We start from the raw sequence: 16,573 nt of genomic DNA, 5'->3' as shown, positions 1-16,573 counted from the left end.
TTTTCTATCCTTGAAAAGCAGAACAGCAATGGGCATTGCTGGGGTGGAGGGTGGGGGGAATCTTTAAAATGTCCAGACATTTATACATTGTTTTCTTTTCTGGATATTCTGCCTAAGACTCAATCTAATTTTTATAGAAGTTTTTTTATCATCATCTATGCTCTTTTGCTCTTATCAGACTAATTCATACATTTTTATATCCTGTGAGCAGAAACTTCACCCTCAGATGCATATAATTAACTTTTGCAGCAATACAAAATGATCGTATTAACAGTTATTTTATGAACTTTTAAAGAGATTAATACACTTCAACTTATGTTAATAACTGCTCTCATTGGCATAAAATTGGGAAAGGAAGACTCATTTTCCCTAGATCCAGTTTAACTACTTATTTTGTTCTACTGCTCTCCAATTTTTCAAAGATCAACATTCATATCAACCATAAAAGTATCATAATTCTAGACTCTCTGAAAGATTTTGTTACAAGCACTTTATTTCCTGTAATGATTAAGTGGGGACTTATTTTGTGCCCTTTTTTCAAAACCACACTGAAAGTAACTGCATTGTTTCAGTGCCATAAGCCTAATAGGTCAGGGAGCTGAAACATTTAAGAACAGAATAAAATAGCAAGTTGTAGCAAGGTGTAGATGTCATTTCCCCAGAGAGTCCCATCATTGTTCAGACCTGCTATTCACCTGCAACTGGTTACACACGACAAGTATAAGGCAGGTATAGTAGTCTGCAAGGCAGATAAAGGCAAAGGTCAGCTTCTGTTTGTTCTACTGATTTTTCAGACAAGGTACTTCAGTAGTGAACAGTTAAAAAAGTATTTACATGTTCAATTCTAGTTAGTTGTCCCTCACAGCAACTTCAGTTAATTTTGATACATTCATACATGCCATTGCTAGCTGACACTAATTCCTAATTAGCATAAACAAATGAGGTAGTAAGGCAGCGAAGTAAGCATAATTCTTTTGAAAAGGGAAGAAAAGCCAGCAACTTACCTCATGAATGAGGGCTACCAACATTTGCTGGAAATTGCGGCCCCTGCTGGCCAGAAATCGATTTATAGGCTTGCCATCTTTGCCCATATGGATTGGAAGGTCGTAACACAACAACATGCCAGCTTAAAGAGGGAGGGACAGGGAAAAGAAAGGTCAATACCAATACAATACTAACAGTTAAGAATTCTTGCATAAGTCAGTGGAGAACCCAAAGTAAAGTGAAGTTAATTTAGTAAAGCCAACAATTTAAAAGCGTATGTAGGCATATGCAAGTGGTGTTAAACGTCATTGTTTCTTAAACTGATTTACTCTCAGATTCATAGAAATCTTTGGGTCAAAGCATGTATACCTGTCTAACTTCAAGAAAGTGACAGCTTACCTGCAAGGCCTGGCGTCATGCCTGGTTGGTTGTTCCTCTCATACATTTTCAGCAAGAAGTTTGGAACACTTGCCATGGTCTTCCCCTGGTCTGAGTGTGTGGTCCCCCCTCTCAAGGCTGAATGATACACACCGCGTGGCATGTTGGTCATCTCCTGTTTCACAAGGGATGTTGCAAACTCTTCAAATGCTGAATGAAATGCAAGAAAATAAGCAGAGAGGAAAGGGAATGTCAGAGCCTGATGACTGAGAGAACAAACCCTGGAAAACCCAAAATGACACCTGTGCTTCAGGGGAGATAGGCTTAGATAAACTAGTAATGACACATTCAGATGAAAGCTCAAGGTCAAAGAATTGAGAACTCTTAGCAAGTCTCTCTGACACCACACTTGCTACCACTGCAACTTCAAGAAGCTCTAAGTCATCTCAGATACTAAGACTGCGAAGAAAAATAGCCTTAACCATTCCATGAGGTATTGATTGCATTCTTTGACTGCTACACCAATAACACTGGCATGTGCTGACAGAATGACCATGAGAAATAAAACCAATGTCTACCAACATAGTGAAAAGTATTGTCTCTAAAACCAGGTTGTTCTTAAAGAGATTTTAAAGAAGCACAATGCAAAGAGGGTAGATGGAGAGAGAGCATATATATGCAAACAAGGGATACAGAGAGAGCTGAGTATCACCTTGATTTCTGTTACCATAGCAGTACAAATTGTTTATTAAGTTTTGTGCTCTCAAGCTATCAACTTTATAATCTAACCATATTTAAAATCATACAGAATTTAATATAAAGTTATTGTTCATTTGTGAAGCCAATCTGAAGCAGCCTTTACAGGCAGGCACGTTAGAAAAAAGGGTCATGTTTCTCTATGTGCCACGTATGTACATATATATGACTGCATGGTGTTTGTTACATCACAACCGGGAGCCAGCATTGTACCAGCACCTTGCAAACCTGGTATGTTTAAAAGTCTGTTAGTTCTTTCATTATACAACTGAGGTCTAAGGGGATTTATAACAACTGTTTCACACTAGGCTTGAAACTTTGGCATACAAGGTCCCAAATCACATGCAGTCCTGCTTTGACTAGAAGACAAAGGAGATGAAAGGGCACTCAGTTATCCTTTCTGGGTCCAAGAAATACCTATGGCAACTTGGAATAAAACAGTTTTACACTGGAACTTCCTCACATTTCAAGTTTTCAGCAAGTTCCTGTGATTTTCAGCAATGCTTTCCTCAATTCAATTTCACAGTTGAGTAGCAGTCTAAATCTGATAGGTTTTGTAGCATGGCAGGAAGGACACCTACATCTCGGGATTTTTTTTTTCCCTCCACCTGTAATGCCAATATTCTTCAAACAAAAACCTCAGAACGCAGTTAGCAATTTTCACTACAGTGATTCAGACAGAAACTATAAATCTTTGTCCCCAATCCTCAACACTATGTAGTCTCCCAACAAAACTAAATTTATTGACATGAAAACACTATCCACCTGCCTGCTCTAGACTTTTGTTTAGGGTGGCTACAGCAACAGAGAAGAAATTCTCTGAAAGCGGACAGCTCTTTCCCTGCTGGTAACCATCCACACTGACAGACTGCCTAGCACAGGTAATATCACTGCTATCATATTACTGCACTTGCTAGTTATGCCAAAGGGCTTAATACTTACAAGCCATTCAAAAGCAATTCTTCAGGCAAGAGAGACAACCCAAGGATCTAGGCTGCCAGATATAACTCAAACTAAAAAAATCTGGATAAATTTAATGAAACACCTAGATGTGCAGCAAATGCCAGAATCAGTCTGAAGGAAAAAAAGAGGTAACTAACATCACAGGAACAAAATTCTTGGCATCCTTCCTGCAGAAGTATCCTTCTCAATACTACTACTAATAAATAAATAGCTGTTGTCTGAAGTTTACAGTTTGTTATAAGAGATTATTTTTAATTCTCTGACTAGCAGGTTTGACAAGTCTCAGACATCCAGAATGAAAAACCATTAAAATAAAAAATAGTAAGGCTGTCACACCCCTTCTGATACCCTGTGGACTCTAATGCTTTGACACAATATGGAAACTGAAATGACAAACCAATTTTAAAGGCATATGAGAGAAAATACTACCTAAAACTTCACTTTCCAATGCTTCACATAAGCAGACAGCTATGGTAAATTGGAATTGCAGCATGTTCCAACCAACTGCCATAGAAAGTCTACCTTTACTTTGTTTCCTAATTGTTCCTCAGCTCTGTTGCAGAAACTGGCCCTATAGATTTGTTTGCAAGCTTAGACATTTTCCTCCCACAGGGCTGGAGAAGGTGCTTGGGAGAAAACCCTACAATTCAGTAGCAATGCCAGCACCAAGCCCACCTTGTGGTTGGAACCTTTTAACTGCAGCTGCCATAGCATTAAGTGTTGAACTCTTCAGGAAGAAGCACATGGAGGCTGAAAAAACCTAAAGATTTTCCTCCTCCTGCAAGGATTAAAGAAGAGAGAGGGAAGAAAAAGCAGCAGTAATTCAGAGCTTAAGGAATCAGCAAGGAAAAGCAAGAAGAAGGGAGATCTCACAAGCAGCAAGCTAAACTTCCTTTAGAAGTTTCAGCTGATTTGGTATGCACTAACAAGGACTTCAGGGGAAACTCTGAGAAACAAGACACTGTCATTTTAAAAAGCATCTCAGGCCTTTTCCTTCTAGGCAGTATGGAAGTAGTGAATTAATCTCAATAATGTGTAATGGCAGGATTCCAGCAGATGAGTTGGCACAGGTTCAGCTCCAATTGGCTAAGAACTACAAAGTCTCTGTTCTATCTTGGACACTGTCTCATGAATACAGTTTCATACCCTTTCAGTGAAACAGTTAACTCACAACAACCACGCCTGCCGGTCACTAAAGCTTTTGTTCAACTGTTCTGTATCCTGTGTTAGCAGATAAAGACTTCTCTGAGGGAGAATCTATTTAGTAAATGCTTCAGTTTGAAAAGCTATTTGCATATATATGTTTTTATACCAGTCTGTGGTAGCTGCATCTTTTTATTCAGTCAGTTCTCTCCAAAGCCCATTTTGGTTTCCCATCTTCTTGGTAAGTTGCTTATCTCAGCATCCATTGCACAGCTTGAGTTTTCTGCCCAGATGCATCACTCTCTTTTGTTGAAGTAGGTTATGTCAGTCTCTCCCACAAAGCTTCCAGAACTTACTAGTTAGCACACATAGACTCTCTAGGTGAGGCTGCACATACTCCAGATTCCAATGCATGGAGTATTTATGAATAGATCTTTCTAGGAGCCCCCACTGGAGGAAAATACTACTACTATCTCATGGTAATGTTTACAGGTTGCAATCATACTTCAAGATCCCAGGCATTCTACAAAAAGTGAAAGAATGCCTGTGTCCAGGCACTAACGTCACAATCTTGTAACTGGAAGTGAAAGATAGCATTAATGAGAGTAATCAAGTGAACATTAAAAATTCCAAATACTAAAGGTGATTCAACTGCATAGGTGTCAAAACAAGTGCATCAACCAGAGAACATCTGTTGAAACATACTTCAGTATCAATATGAATCGCTAAAATTAAGCATTAAGCATAGTACTAGTATCTTTTTTGATTAAGTAGATTTTGCATACAGCATTGTTTTAATGCTATTAATACTTTGTTTATAAAACGCTATGGGTTTGGGTGTTTTTATTTTTACTTCAGTGCTAAAATACAGAGCTGCCTTTAAAAACATCTGCTCAGTCCTGCCTATTGAAGTTGCACTGTGATGAAACAATGGGCACTTGAAGTAAATAAGCAACTGGCTTTTCCTATAGGGCAGATAAGGATTTTTAAGTTATGCTATAAGCAATTTTTCCACCATCAGGACCTCTGACCCACTGCTTTCCTAAAAATGGGTTGGGGGTTTTGCTCTCCTCTGAACTTTTACTTTACATTTTTTCCTGTAATTTGGTAAGATATTTTCCCGGGGAAAAAAAAATAGGCTGCACTTTAACATTGCACTCCATTATAAGAAAGTGACATGTCTGTACAGTCACTGTGATTATAAATCTGCAAAGTAAACTCAAATACTGAATATATTATACCTCCTAAAACAGAAGCTGGCGTTAGAGATAACAACTTGATATATGAAGAACCCGGAACAAAAAGATCTGCCTCCTTTTCCTCTTCTTCATCTTCATTCATGTCTGCCTCCTCCAATGAGTCAACTTCTGGTCGTGCCTGAAAGATCAAAAAAATGAAAATGTCAGCACAGAAATTCCAAATCCTCATTACCTTTCATGATTCCAAGTGTCAACCAAGTGCCAAAAATACCAACTAAATATGAAAAGTTCCCCATTTCATTAATTTCACCCCATCTCATTAATTTGAAGCTGAAGGAATAAAAGCTTTTCTTCTAACTGAATGAAAGGTAAAACTGGTTTATCACATGGGTATGCAAATCCATATCTGTATTAGCAAAATTAATCTTGACACTTATAGACTGAAGTAATATTACTAAAACTTCATTTTCGCTCTGATTCTTCTTCAGTTAAGGTAAAACAATGTTTTATACTTGCACTTTAATATACACAGAACATTTCTGCTAGAAGTTATTTTTCCATACTAGTTTTCAGAATTTGAAAAACTGCAACATATTTCCAATGCTTTCAATGAAAACATATTTACTCATTTTCTAATGAGTGTAAAGTAACAGCACCAGTAATACAGAGCTAAGTACTACTGTGAAACATTTAGCATTGCAGCAGTGCAGTATTCCAAAAATAGCACCTACTTTTCAAACTGACTTGCCCGTTTCAAGAACAAAAGCACTAAGCATGAGTGTGACTGCAATGGATGAAGCAGTAATCACAAGAGTTGCTTAGTGTCAAGACTCAACTGCAAGCATTAACAGAAGAGCATAAAATGCATGTGAGGTGCCCAAAAGATAACCTGCTGATTTAACTAATGAAAGAAGAAAAACTACCTTCTGACTGCTCATGTTATGTGATCAGAAAGTAACTCCTGAAACATACAAAGTATGTTTAGAGAGGAGACATTGCTTTATTCTGTGGAGGGTGCAAGGTGGAAGATTTCCACAAATTAAGCACACTTACTGAGGTTTTTCAGTCCAGACTTATACACTACAGTTAAAACACCACGCCTATCTAACACACACGTTCCACCTAAGTATTACATATTCATTATGTTGAGCAAGCATGACGTGTTGTTCTCTTGAGCAATCAACCCAGAGTCTTCTACACCTGCGCAGCAGTCTCTGGTGGTCTTTGGTAGTCATCTGGGGAAGAATACCCCTACTCCTTTTGTCCTTTTATGGTAATGTGTCATCTGAGGACACCAGGGGCTTCGTTTCTCTTGCCAACCTCTCATTTCTCAAGATACAACCCATGTCAGAGACAAGTGTCAGATGTCCTTACTACTAAACATACAGCACTGCTACCTGTTCAGGAAGATGAAGAATTGTATGTTCTTCAGAGCCAAACGACGAGAGTGATTTATAGGCCGAAATGGCTACAACAGCATCCTAGAATATTAGAGAAAGAAAATCACAAGCACAGCATATGGTATTGCTACCTACTGGAAACTCCACACACAAAGAGCTTATCCACTAGCCACTGAATGCTGAAAAAAACTTTTAAATGACAATATTTTCCTGAGGGGCACTCTCAATCGCTTACTTTATATATACAATGCAAATTAGCAAGACCAATTACCTACACTTAATAGCAAACATTTTGATTGCTACACTCCATTACTGCTGTGAGGGTAGTTTATGTAGAAATTTCCAAGCTATATTTAAATTAAAATACTTTGCTTCCACCAGCCCCATGGTGATGATGGTCCAACATTCCCACTGCGTTACAATACCCCACCAAAGAATTGAGTTAGTTGTCACAGCTGCAGCTTTGCCAAGAATGCTTCACCATCACCATACCAAGGCTGAAGTCTACCAGAGGAGTCAAACTAGTTTGTATTACAGTTCTCCTTGGCAGTGGCAGATGTTAGGACCATCAGTTACGACCTGTCATGTGCATTACATTGCTTCAAAAACAGTGTTAAACAGTCAACGACAAGAAGAAAACCCTATTAGAAAATGAGATTGATGACACTGATAACCCTGTCTTGACAGAAAGGTATAAACTTAATATCCAGTTGCTGAAACTAGGAATTAACATTTTCAGTTTTATTACCTACCTGGTTTTGTGTGTTTTTCCAAAGGAAGCTGATAACTTGAGCTTTGAATTTCTAGAAAAGCAAACAAAACAGGCATTCAGATTTTCATTAACTAAATAAGCAGTTGAAATAGAGGCAGTTACCTGAAACAAACTGCTGCCACATCAACATGCACTGAGCTAGGAAAGTGAAGGGGGAGCAGGTTTGAACTGTAGATGCATTCACATGTCCTCACATTCTGGGAGAGGGAAACCTCTGATCAACCTTGCACTGGAATTTGTTACCTATCTCCTAGGATTCACTAACACAAACTAAAATTGTGAAAATGTATGGAAATGTGCTTCATAATTAACCTACATTAGGCAGTGGGTGCAATTTAGAGATATTAAAAACAAGCAGGCACATTTAAAACTCATACACAAAGATAGGCTAAAAGAAGAGACTCACCTTAGTCCATGAGTACATACCTCGTATTCGTTTGTATTCACTGTTAATGAGGGAACCAGGGCAAACAATTCGTTCAGTGCTTTTAAAATGAGGGGTCTTGTATCACAGCTCAACTTTGGTGACAGAGAATTCCATGTAGAACGGATGCAAACAACCTGGAGGGAAAGTGGCAAGCACTGTTACTAACAGCAATCCCAACTTGACTTAAACATAATTTCTTTCCAGCACTTGCCTTCTTTCTTCCTACTTGGGAACAGGAATTAGTATAGGATTCATAAAAAGGAAAAAAAAAAAAAAAAAGGAAGCATGTTAACAATTCATGTTGTTAATACAATTCTTGTATTAACAGTCTCACAGTACATTATTTGACATCATGCAATAATGATGTACTTAAGAAATGATGTACTTAAGGAGACCACAAAGGTCTTGTGAAATAAGATACCCTTTGTATACACAAGGCATGCCTTGCTAACGACTGTGCCCCTGAAGAAGAAATAAGACTGATAAGAAGGAAACATCCTACCCCAGCAGGCGCCTAAAAGTTGAATAATTGCTAATAAGCATGAAGTCAGCAAAAAATCTTTGATAACGGGAGGAAAGGTAAAAGCGGCAGGGGGAGATCACGACCACCGATACAATTCAAGACCAAAAGACTTACGTCCCCCTTATTATATGTATCTTCATGTAACGCTACTGCTCTACTTCACTTGCTAAAATTAGCTTAAAAGCAACCCGTCTCTGGGAGTTCAACAGGATGAAACCACAGGAAGCTATGTGCCATGGAAGCCCTCCAAAACAAAATGCCCTTAATCTTTAAACACAGCCAAATCCAGCCAAATTTGAAGAACAACAGATGAATGTAAAGCTGCAGGAATCCAGAAATCATTGGGAAAATGTCAAACTAGAATAAACACTAATACCACAGCTTCATTAGCCCTATACTAAGCAGGTCAGCTCTTACAATTTAAAATAAGAGAAATCACTTCAACGAACCAGAAACATGAAAAAAAAAATTATGTCAGGAAACCACAGATGATAGTAACATCATGCTTCCATCTCTGAACTTACAAAAACTGTAAAGCTGGTTTGAAAATCACAGAATTTATTTTCATACTGTTAATAATGAATTTGGAGTCTTGTCATTTGCTTTCCATGTCCTTAGAACACAGTGTGATGGGTTATCCCTGGCTGGACACCAAGTGCCCACCAAAGCCGTTCTATCACTCCCCCATCCTCAGCTGGACAGGGGAGAGAAAAATATAACAAAAGCTTGCGGGTCGAGATAAGGACAGGAGAGGTCATTCACTAATTACTGTCACGGGCAAAACAGACTCAGCTTAGGGAAAATTAGCTCAATTTATTACAGATCAACCAGACTAAGGTAACGAGAAATAAAACCAAATCTCAGAACACCTTCCCACCACCCCTCCCTTCTTCCCGGCCACAACTTCACTCCCGGATTTCTCCACCAAGCCCCCCCCAGCGGCACAAGGGGGACAGGGATGGGGTTTACGGTCATCACACGTTATTTTCTGCCACTTCATCCTCCTCAGGGCGAGGGCTCATAACACTCTTCCCCCGCTCCAGCGTGGGGTCCCACCCACAGGAGACAGTCCTCCACGAACGTCTCCAACGTGGGCCATTCCCACGGGCTGCAGTTCTTCACAAACTGCTCCAGCATGGGTCCTTTACACGGTATGCAGTCCTTCAGGAGCACACTGCTCCAGCGCAGGTCCCCCATGAGGTCACAAGTCCTGCCAGAAAACCTGCTCCATGGGCTCCTCTCTCCACAGATCCGCAGGTCCTGCCAGGAACCTGCTCCAGCGCGGGGTTCCCATGGGGTCACAGTCTCCTTCGGGAACCCACCTGCTCCGGCGTGGGGTCCTCCACGGACTGCAGGTGGAGATCTGCTCCACCGTGGACCTCCCTGGACTGCAGGGGGACAGCCTGCCTCACCATGGTCTTCCCCACAGGCTGCAGGGGAATCTCTGCTCCGCACCTGGAGCATCTCCTCCCCCTCCTTCTTCACTGACCTTGGTGTCCGCAGGCTTGTTTCTCTTACATGTTCTCACTCCTCTCTCTGGCGGCTGTTTCTCCCTCTCCCAACTTTTTTTCCTTCTTAAAAATGTTATCACAGAGGCATTACCACTATCGCTGATTGGCTCGGCCTTGGCCGGCGGCGGGTCCGTCTTAGAGCCGGCTGGTATGGGTTCACTCTCTCTCGAACACAGGGGAAGCTTCCAGCAGCTTCTTACAGAAGCCACCCCTGTAACACCCCCCCCGCTACCAAAACCTTGCCACATAAAACCAATACAGCCTTTTAAATCAGTCTTTGCAGTTATACTAGAAACCATAAAGTTACTGTGCATTAAACAGAAGCTGAAATCACTTTAGATACACTTCTGCAATCCCAGATACTAGGTCCTCAAGAGAGAAGTGGGGCGGGGTGGGAAGCAACCACGAGAAAATATTGGCAATGGCAGGTAAAACCACGAGTATCTGTAGGCTTCCATGCTACAAAGTATAAACTGGAAAAATCATGCTTTTTCTGTTTTGTTTTTCAACTGAGGCGGCCAATATTTGGTTATAGGACAAACATACTGTTGTCCCACAAACAGGGTTCATTTACCCAGTGTGCAAGCCAGTAACACACAGAGTCGAGGTATTTTCAAATGTATGGTTCTAAGGTTGGTAGTTTTTCACAGATTAGAGATGACTGGGTGTCCTGGGTTCAGCTGGGATAGAGTTAATTTTTACAGGAACCTGGGAGGTGGGGGGCATAGCCGGGGCAGCTGACCTGAACTAGCCAAGGAGCTATTCCATACCATGTGACATCATGCTCAGTATATATATAGGGAGCGGGCCGCGGGGGTGGACTCTTCTTTCGGTGGGGGAAGTGGCGGAGCGTCGGGTCCCGGGTGATGAGCAGTTGCACTGTGCATCACTCTTTTTGTACACTCGTTCATTAGTACCGTTGTTGTTGTTGTAATTCCTTTGTGTTGTCCCAGTAAACTGCCTTTATCTCAACCCTCGAGGTTCCAGGTTTTTTTTTTCTTTTCTCTCCTCCGTCATCCCCACATCCCACCGGAGGGGGGCCGGAGGAGTGAGCGAGCGGCCGCGTGGTTCTTTGTTACCGGCTGGGCTAAAACCACGACACTGGGAAAAAACAACAAGAAATTGAAATCCTCCAACAAAAAGGTACCACGCTGTATAGAAAGATGTCTAACCTGCTCTTCAATACCTACAGAGGGTAGGGAAAGCTGAATAATTCAGTTTCAAAATTTAATAGTACTAGATACATGTACCCAAGCGGTTAGGTGGCAAAAAGACTATCAGAAGAGAATTCTCATGCAGATCTGACATACACTGGGAAGCATTTACAGCACGGCAACAAGCATTAGTTAGCCAGCCTAACAGATCTGAATTTTTTTTTTAAATTATGTAGACCAATAGCCAAAATCCTTATGAGATTTTGTCAGCTGGAAGAAAAATAAAAGGAGGGGGGGAAGTTCTACAGCTTGTTTGTAACCATTGAATGCCTTCATTAGCACCAAACATCTCCCCACTCACATTCAGTGTTTGATAAGGAACAGCAAATCTCTTGGCTTTTTTTCGCTGGCCAGCTATGGCTTCTGGGGCTCACAGGCATTACACTGAATATAAACAAGAACCAAGTGCATTATAAAACATATTTACAGCAACCTCTGTATTACAGTGTTGTTTCACAGAAAACATGAAAATATTGGCTCTATTTATCAAGTCAGTAGCTAATTCTCTCTCATGGCAAGCTGTCTGGTAGAATACTCTGGAGACATGCTTCAAAAAGGCACTCTACTTTTAGCCTAGCTTTAAATACATGAACAGTCCAACTGAATACAAGATGACTTTTTGTGCTTAAGTTCATGATTATACTTAAGCACTTTACCAAACTGTTGCCTCAAGCCTTCAAAAGATGGATTAACAAATAAGAAGGTGGTTTACTTTAAAGAACAAAAACCTAAACATGAGAAGTGTGTTAAGTTTACTATTCGAGGGCTGTTTAGATTATGTGTACTCAGAGTAAAGCTTATCTACTTTAAGATTCTGCTTACAATAGAGGATGCTTAAAGAGTCACAGACTTGCTAATTAAGGACACACATCCACTAGAAAAACGAGGGGTTGGCAAGAGCAACAAAGACCACCAAAGACCAAGCACAGGCTGCAGGCTGCCCAGGTGTAGAAGACTCTGGGTTGACTGCTCAAGAGAACAACACATCATGCTTGCTCGACATAATGAATATGTAATGGTTAGGTGGAACATATGTATTAGATAGGCGTGGTGTTTTAACTGTAGCGTATAAGTCTGTGTTGTAAATATTCTGGTAAAGAAATCAAAATTTAATCACACAGAAGAGTTAGGTTTGATTAAGAAGTAAAATTGTGAAGCATAACGTATATGATTGTTAAGTTTGAAATGTAGCCATAGAAACTTTAGGAACTGTGTTATGTGTGACTATAGGAACCTTAATATTGTTCAAGTTTGAAACAGCTTACCATAGAAACCTCACCAGGAAGTTACTGGTCTTTCTATCTTCTGTTTCAAGAAACTAAGGAAACAGTCATGGACACCAGTTTGCTGCTTGGAAACCCTCTTACCCTTCCCATCTTGATTTAAGTATTGAAGATTCCAATCAGTAGAGCTAAGTGTAACTGACCAATGATTGTTTTTAAATAAGAATATTGATAAGGTTATATAATCAAAGGACCACTCATTATAAAGGTTAAATTTAAGAACAAGCATAGTATGCATTTTTATGTAAAGACCTTATGTAACAATGACCTGACAGAAAAAGTCTATAAAAACTGATGGATTTTGATATTAAGTTGGACACGCCTTTGGAGGAGCAATCCCCCGTGTCCCCAGCGCTTCAATAAATGAAGTGCCTGCTTCTTAACTTCACATTGGTGTTAAGGAGTTTTATTCAGGATTTCGGTAACATCTGGACTGAAAAACCTCACTAGGTGCGCTCGATTTGTGGAAATCTTCCAGCTTGCACCCTGGGCTGAATAAAGCAATGCCTCCTCTCTAAACATACTTTGTATGTTTCGGGAGTTATGTTCTGATCAGGTAACAAAACTATCCTTAATACAGAGTCATGACTCTCCGAAATTGTTAAGCAACTTGTCATCGAGGCACCTGAGATATTGAGCCTGGAAACTCAATGCCACACATAATTAGTACAAAATTTTACAGTATATAGAGAAAAAAGTAATCTTTGTGGTCATATGAAAGGCTGAGGAAGCAGACACTGGAGTTTTATTTTGTTGAAGCTTTGGAAAAAAATGAAGGCTTTGATTTCTCCTAGCTGAAAAAAGGAACACTCACAGGAGAGTTGTACCGATTAATTGTTACAAGAGCATTTTGATTTCTTCAGACAGATGGTCCTCCTGAAGTAAAGGTATTACTGCTGCGCAGCTGTACCAGAGCTGAAACATAAGCTTTTATTTTTCTCTTTTTCCTAGTGTTGGAAGTTAGCACAGCACAGCATGAATATAAGTAGGAATGTTTCTAAGGGTTAGAAATTATTCTGCTGCCATCAGTGACATCTTCTGCATTCATCCTACCTTCTATAAAGCTGGAAGACTACTAGGCTATAACTGTTATCTAGCTATACACCGCAGCTTGATCAACTTTGTACACATTTACACTATTACTCTAACTACAGCACAGCAGTGAGATGTAATTGGTCCTACTTAGCCCTTCCTGGATAAAAATAAGCCTCACCTGGCTTACTGTCACCTTTAAAGGTCTGTATGACAGCTCGATGAGCTGTCAGTACAACATGTTGTATTGCTAGGCACTGAAAAATATCTCTAAGATACTCAGCCAGTGGTACAGTTCTAGCTGAAGAATTATACAAAAGTCACAAAAAGAAATAGTCGAGTTCCACAGGAAGCTTGACTAGACAGTATTACTGGTACTAAAACTTTCTCATTGTCCCTTGTGAGATTTTTCCAGTTGCCCATGCTCTCTCTCTCTAAGCAGTCATGTGTTCTAGTGAAAACTTAAGTAATTTCCCTGCAGCATTTGGTCAAACCTCACATTGCTCCCTGTGGCGAATTCAACTTTTCAGATTTTGCCACCATACCTAAAATAATTCTGTCTGGAATTTATCTATTGCTACCCTTTGTCTTTCAGATTTCAGGCTCCACTGCAAAAAAAAACTGTGCAAAAGAGAAAGAGCCACAAAGCAAAAAAAAAACAAAACCAAAAAAACACCCAACACAAAACCAAACAAAAACCAACCCAACAAACAAACAACAACTCTCTCCCCTCCCCAAGCCTACAACAACAAAACAAAGACAAATACCAAACCCATAACAATGCAGGCTTAGAATCAAAGTCTAGATGAAAAAGAAAAAATAGCTATGGCAGAGTAAGGTATGAGTATAAACACTCAGCTTTTTAAAGGGGGAAACATACCAGAACTGTTAATTAAAACCCTTCCTTAAACAATCTGAGCAAATGCCACAAAAATTTCTTCCAGGTTTATGAAATTAAAGCAAAGCAACAGAAGACTCAGTCAAAGAGAAATACAAATCCATCTATGGAATGAAATCAAACGAAGGGATGCTTATGAACATATTCCACAATGGCATTAAGAAAGATAGTTTCAGTGTTACTCTGCACTGAAAAAAACCAGCGTGTTTGGTATCACTGAACTCAGGAAACTGCTGAATTAAGCAGTCACTTCAAGTGAATGCAAAACACATTTTAGAGTGCAGTTTAAAAAACTGAAGATGCCTTTTGAGGTGAATCCATTTCAGGAATAGCAAACCCACAAGTACGTTTCTATGGTAATGAGCACTGATGGCTACACACACCTAATCTGGTATCATTCCAAGTGAAAATGATACCTCTCTTTCCCATCTTTCAAAACACTGTTTGCAAGAATAAGTAAATATCTCTTCCAGTATTTAGAAAGACAGAGATATCTATTAGCATTTTAAGTTCTTAATAAACTAAACTATCTAGAAATTTTAACTTTGTAATGAGATAGTTGTCTGGCAACAGAAAATAGACCTTGTACCACTATGCAGAAAAATAAAGTTGTGTATTCAGGGGATCTCATTTGATATTGTCATTTAGGAAGACTACAAAATGATTAGCTAGCAAAGAATGTTTCATTTCAGTCTTTCCTATAGTATCACAGACATTCTCCAATTTCAGTTAACAGGTGAAAAAAAGGCCATTAAAAAGAGGCAGCAACCTAACAGAAGTTTCAGATTTAGCAGATATCCATACTGTGCCTACCCAACAGCAAACTGCACTCTGTGATAATTGTTTGGAACGACTAGATGTATTAGCATTTTCAGTGTTAAACCCCACGACAGATGGAGCTAAGTGAAATCGGCAAGAACACGTATCAAATGTCTTTTATCAGCTACATTGAAACAACATATTAGTTTCAGACCACATATATCTGGTATGCCAAAAACACTGGCCCTCCATTAAGTCATACATAAAACAACAATAGTATTACAACAATCATATGGCATCTTATACAGTATTGCACTGAGGATTGTTTTCCACACATATTCATGTATGTGTAATCATCACATGCACTAAGTGCAGTATTACTGCGATACAGGATCTAGTACTTAGCAGACTACTGAAAAAGTAGTATTTCAGTAGCTTTGTCAACACCAAAATATTTTCACTATAAAATAAATTTTAACATTTTTTTTCCTTTCACAAACAGAAAGGATTTGTTTTCTTTACTGTATGTATAAAGCATTCATACTAACTGCAGAAATTATATTAACCTACTACTGATTTGAAATCTATTGAAATATGTTTATCTTGAGAAGCAGAAGGCCAGCAGAAATTCAATTCTTCTACTGGCTGAAAGAAACAGCCTGTGTCTCTAAATAAGTTTCCAAATGCTAAACATTTTATTGAAGAGTACAGGCATCCTTTACTTGCAGAAAGATGCATTCTTCAGTACAGCAACATACATATGCCAGTGTATGCAACTTTTGGCCATTCTGTTTTTTTAATCAATGACTTGCCATTCTCTACCATGCTCAAAATGCACTGTCTTACTAGTCTTACTAGACTTCAACTGCCAACATGCTGTCTGGGTAAGGATCACAGCATACCAAACAAAACACAGAGTCCCCAAATACACCAAGTCCAACAAGTTGTATTACTTGAGAGATTATCTCTTTAGGAAAAAGAATCTTGACAAAAAAAGTTAAGATTATATTCACACTTCTATTGTGGGTCTTTTCAGCCGTTCACAATCAGATGCTTCCACTTCCTCACTCACCACTGTTCTTGTATTGTTCGGGAGGGCAAAAGGTAAAGAACACCATTTTACTTTGTTGTTTTTAAATAAAAGGGTATTCAAACAAAAGAAAGTGCTTCAGTCATCCCAAAATTTTGCCAGAGAAGTTTCAGACTTAACCCTTCACCATAACAGAGCCACTATATGAAGCCCTAAAGGGCTGAAGGAAAAAAAAATTAAAAAGAATCTTCAATTTGGATGAGGTCTTGAGGTACTGGCCAGGCACCGAGACAAAATCCCA

The 16,573-nt window shown here is 39.4% G+C and overlaps 1 protein-coding gene across 6 annotated transcripts in view; it reads right to left on the bottom strand.

The window, feature by feature from the left end:
• The window catches only part of FOCAD (focadhesin), a 134,655-nt gene that overhangs the window by 55,526 nt on the left and 62,556 nt on the right, over positions 1–16,573 (bottom strand). For all 6 annotated transcript variants that reach the window (XM_075021756.1, XM_075021755.1, XM_075021760.1 and 3 more), the window contains 6 exons: positions 8,022–8,156; positions 7,576–7,626; positions 6,821–6,904; positions 5,466–5,601; positions 1,384–1,572; positions 1,005–1,126 (listed from right to left, as the gene is read on the bottom strand). In XM_075021756.1, coding sequence (XP_074877857.1) covers positions 1,005–1,126; positions 1,384–1,572; positions 5,466–5,601; positions 6,821–6,904; positions 7,576–7,626; positions 8,022–8,156 — 717 coding nt within the window. The remainder of the gene's footprint in view (positions 1–1,004; positions 1,127–1,383; positions 1,573–5,465; positions 5,602–6,820; positions 6,905–7,575; positions 7,627–8,021; positions 8,157–16,573) is intronic.

The sequence above is a fragment of the Buteo buteo genome, chromosome Z (assembly GCF_964188355.1).
Source record: "Buteo buteo chromosome Z, bButBut1.hap1.1, whole genome shotgun sequence".
In the NCBI taxonomy this organism is placed as follows: domain Eukaryota; kingdom Metazoa; phylum Chordata; class Aves; order Accipitriformes; family Accipitridae; genus Buteo; species Buteo buteo.
The sequence above is the reverse complement of the archived record's forward strand: the minus strand, read 5'-3'. Positions and strand labels throughout refer to the sequence as shown.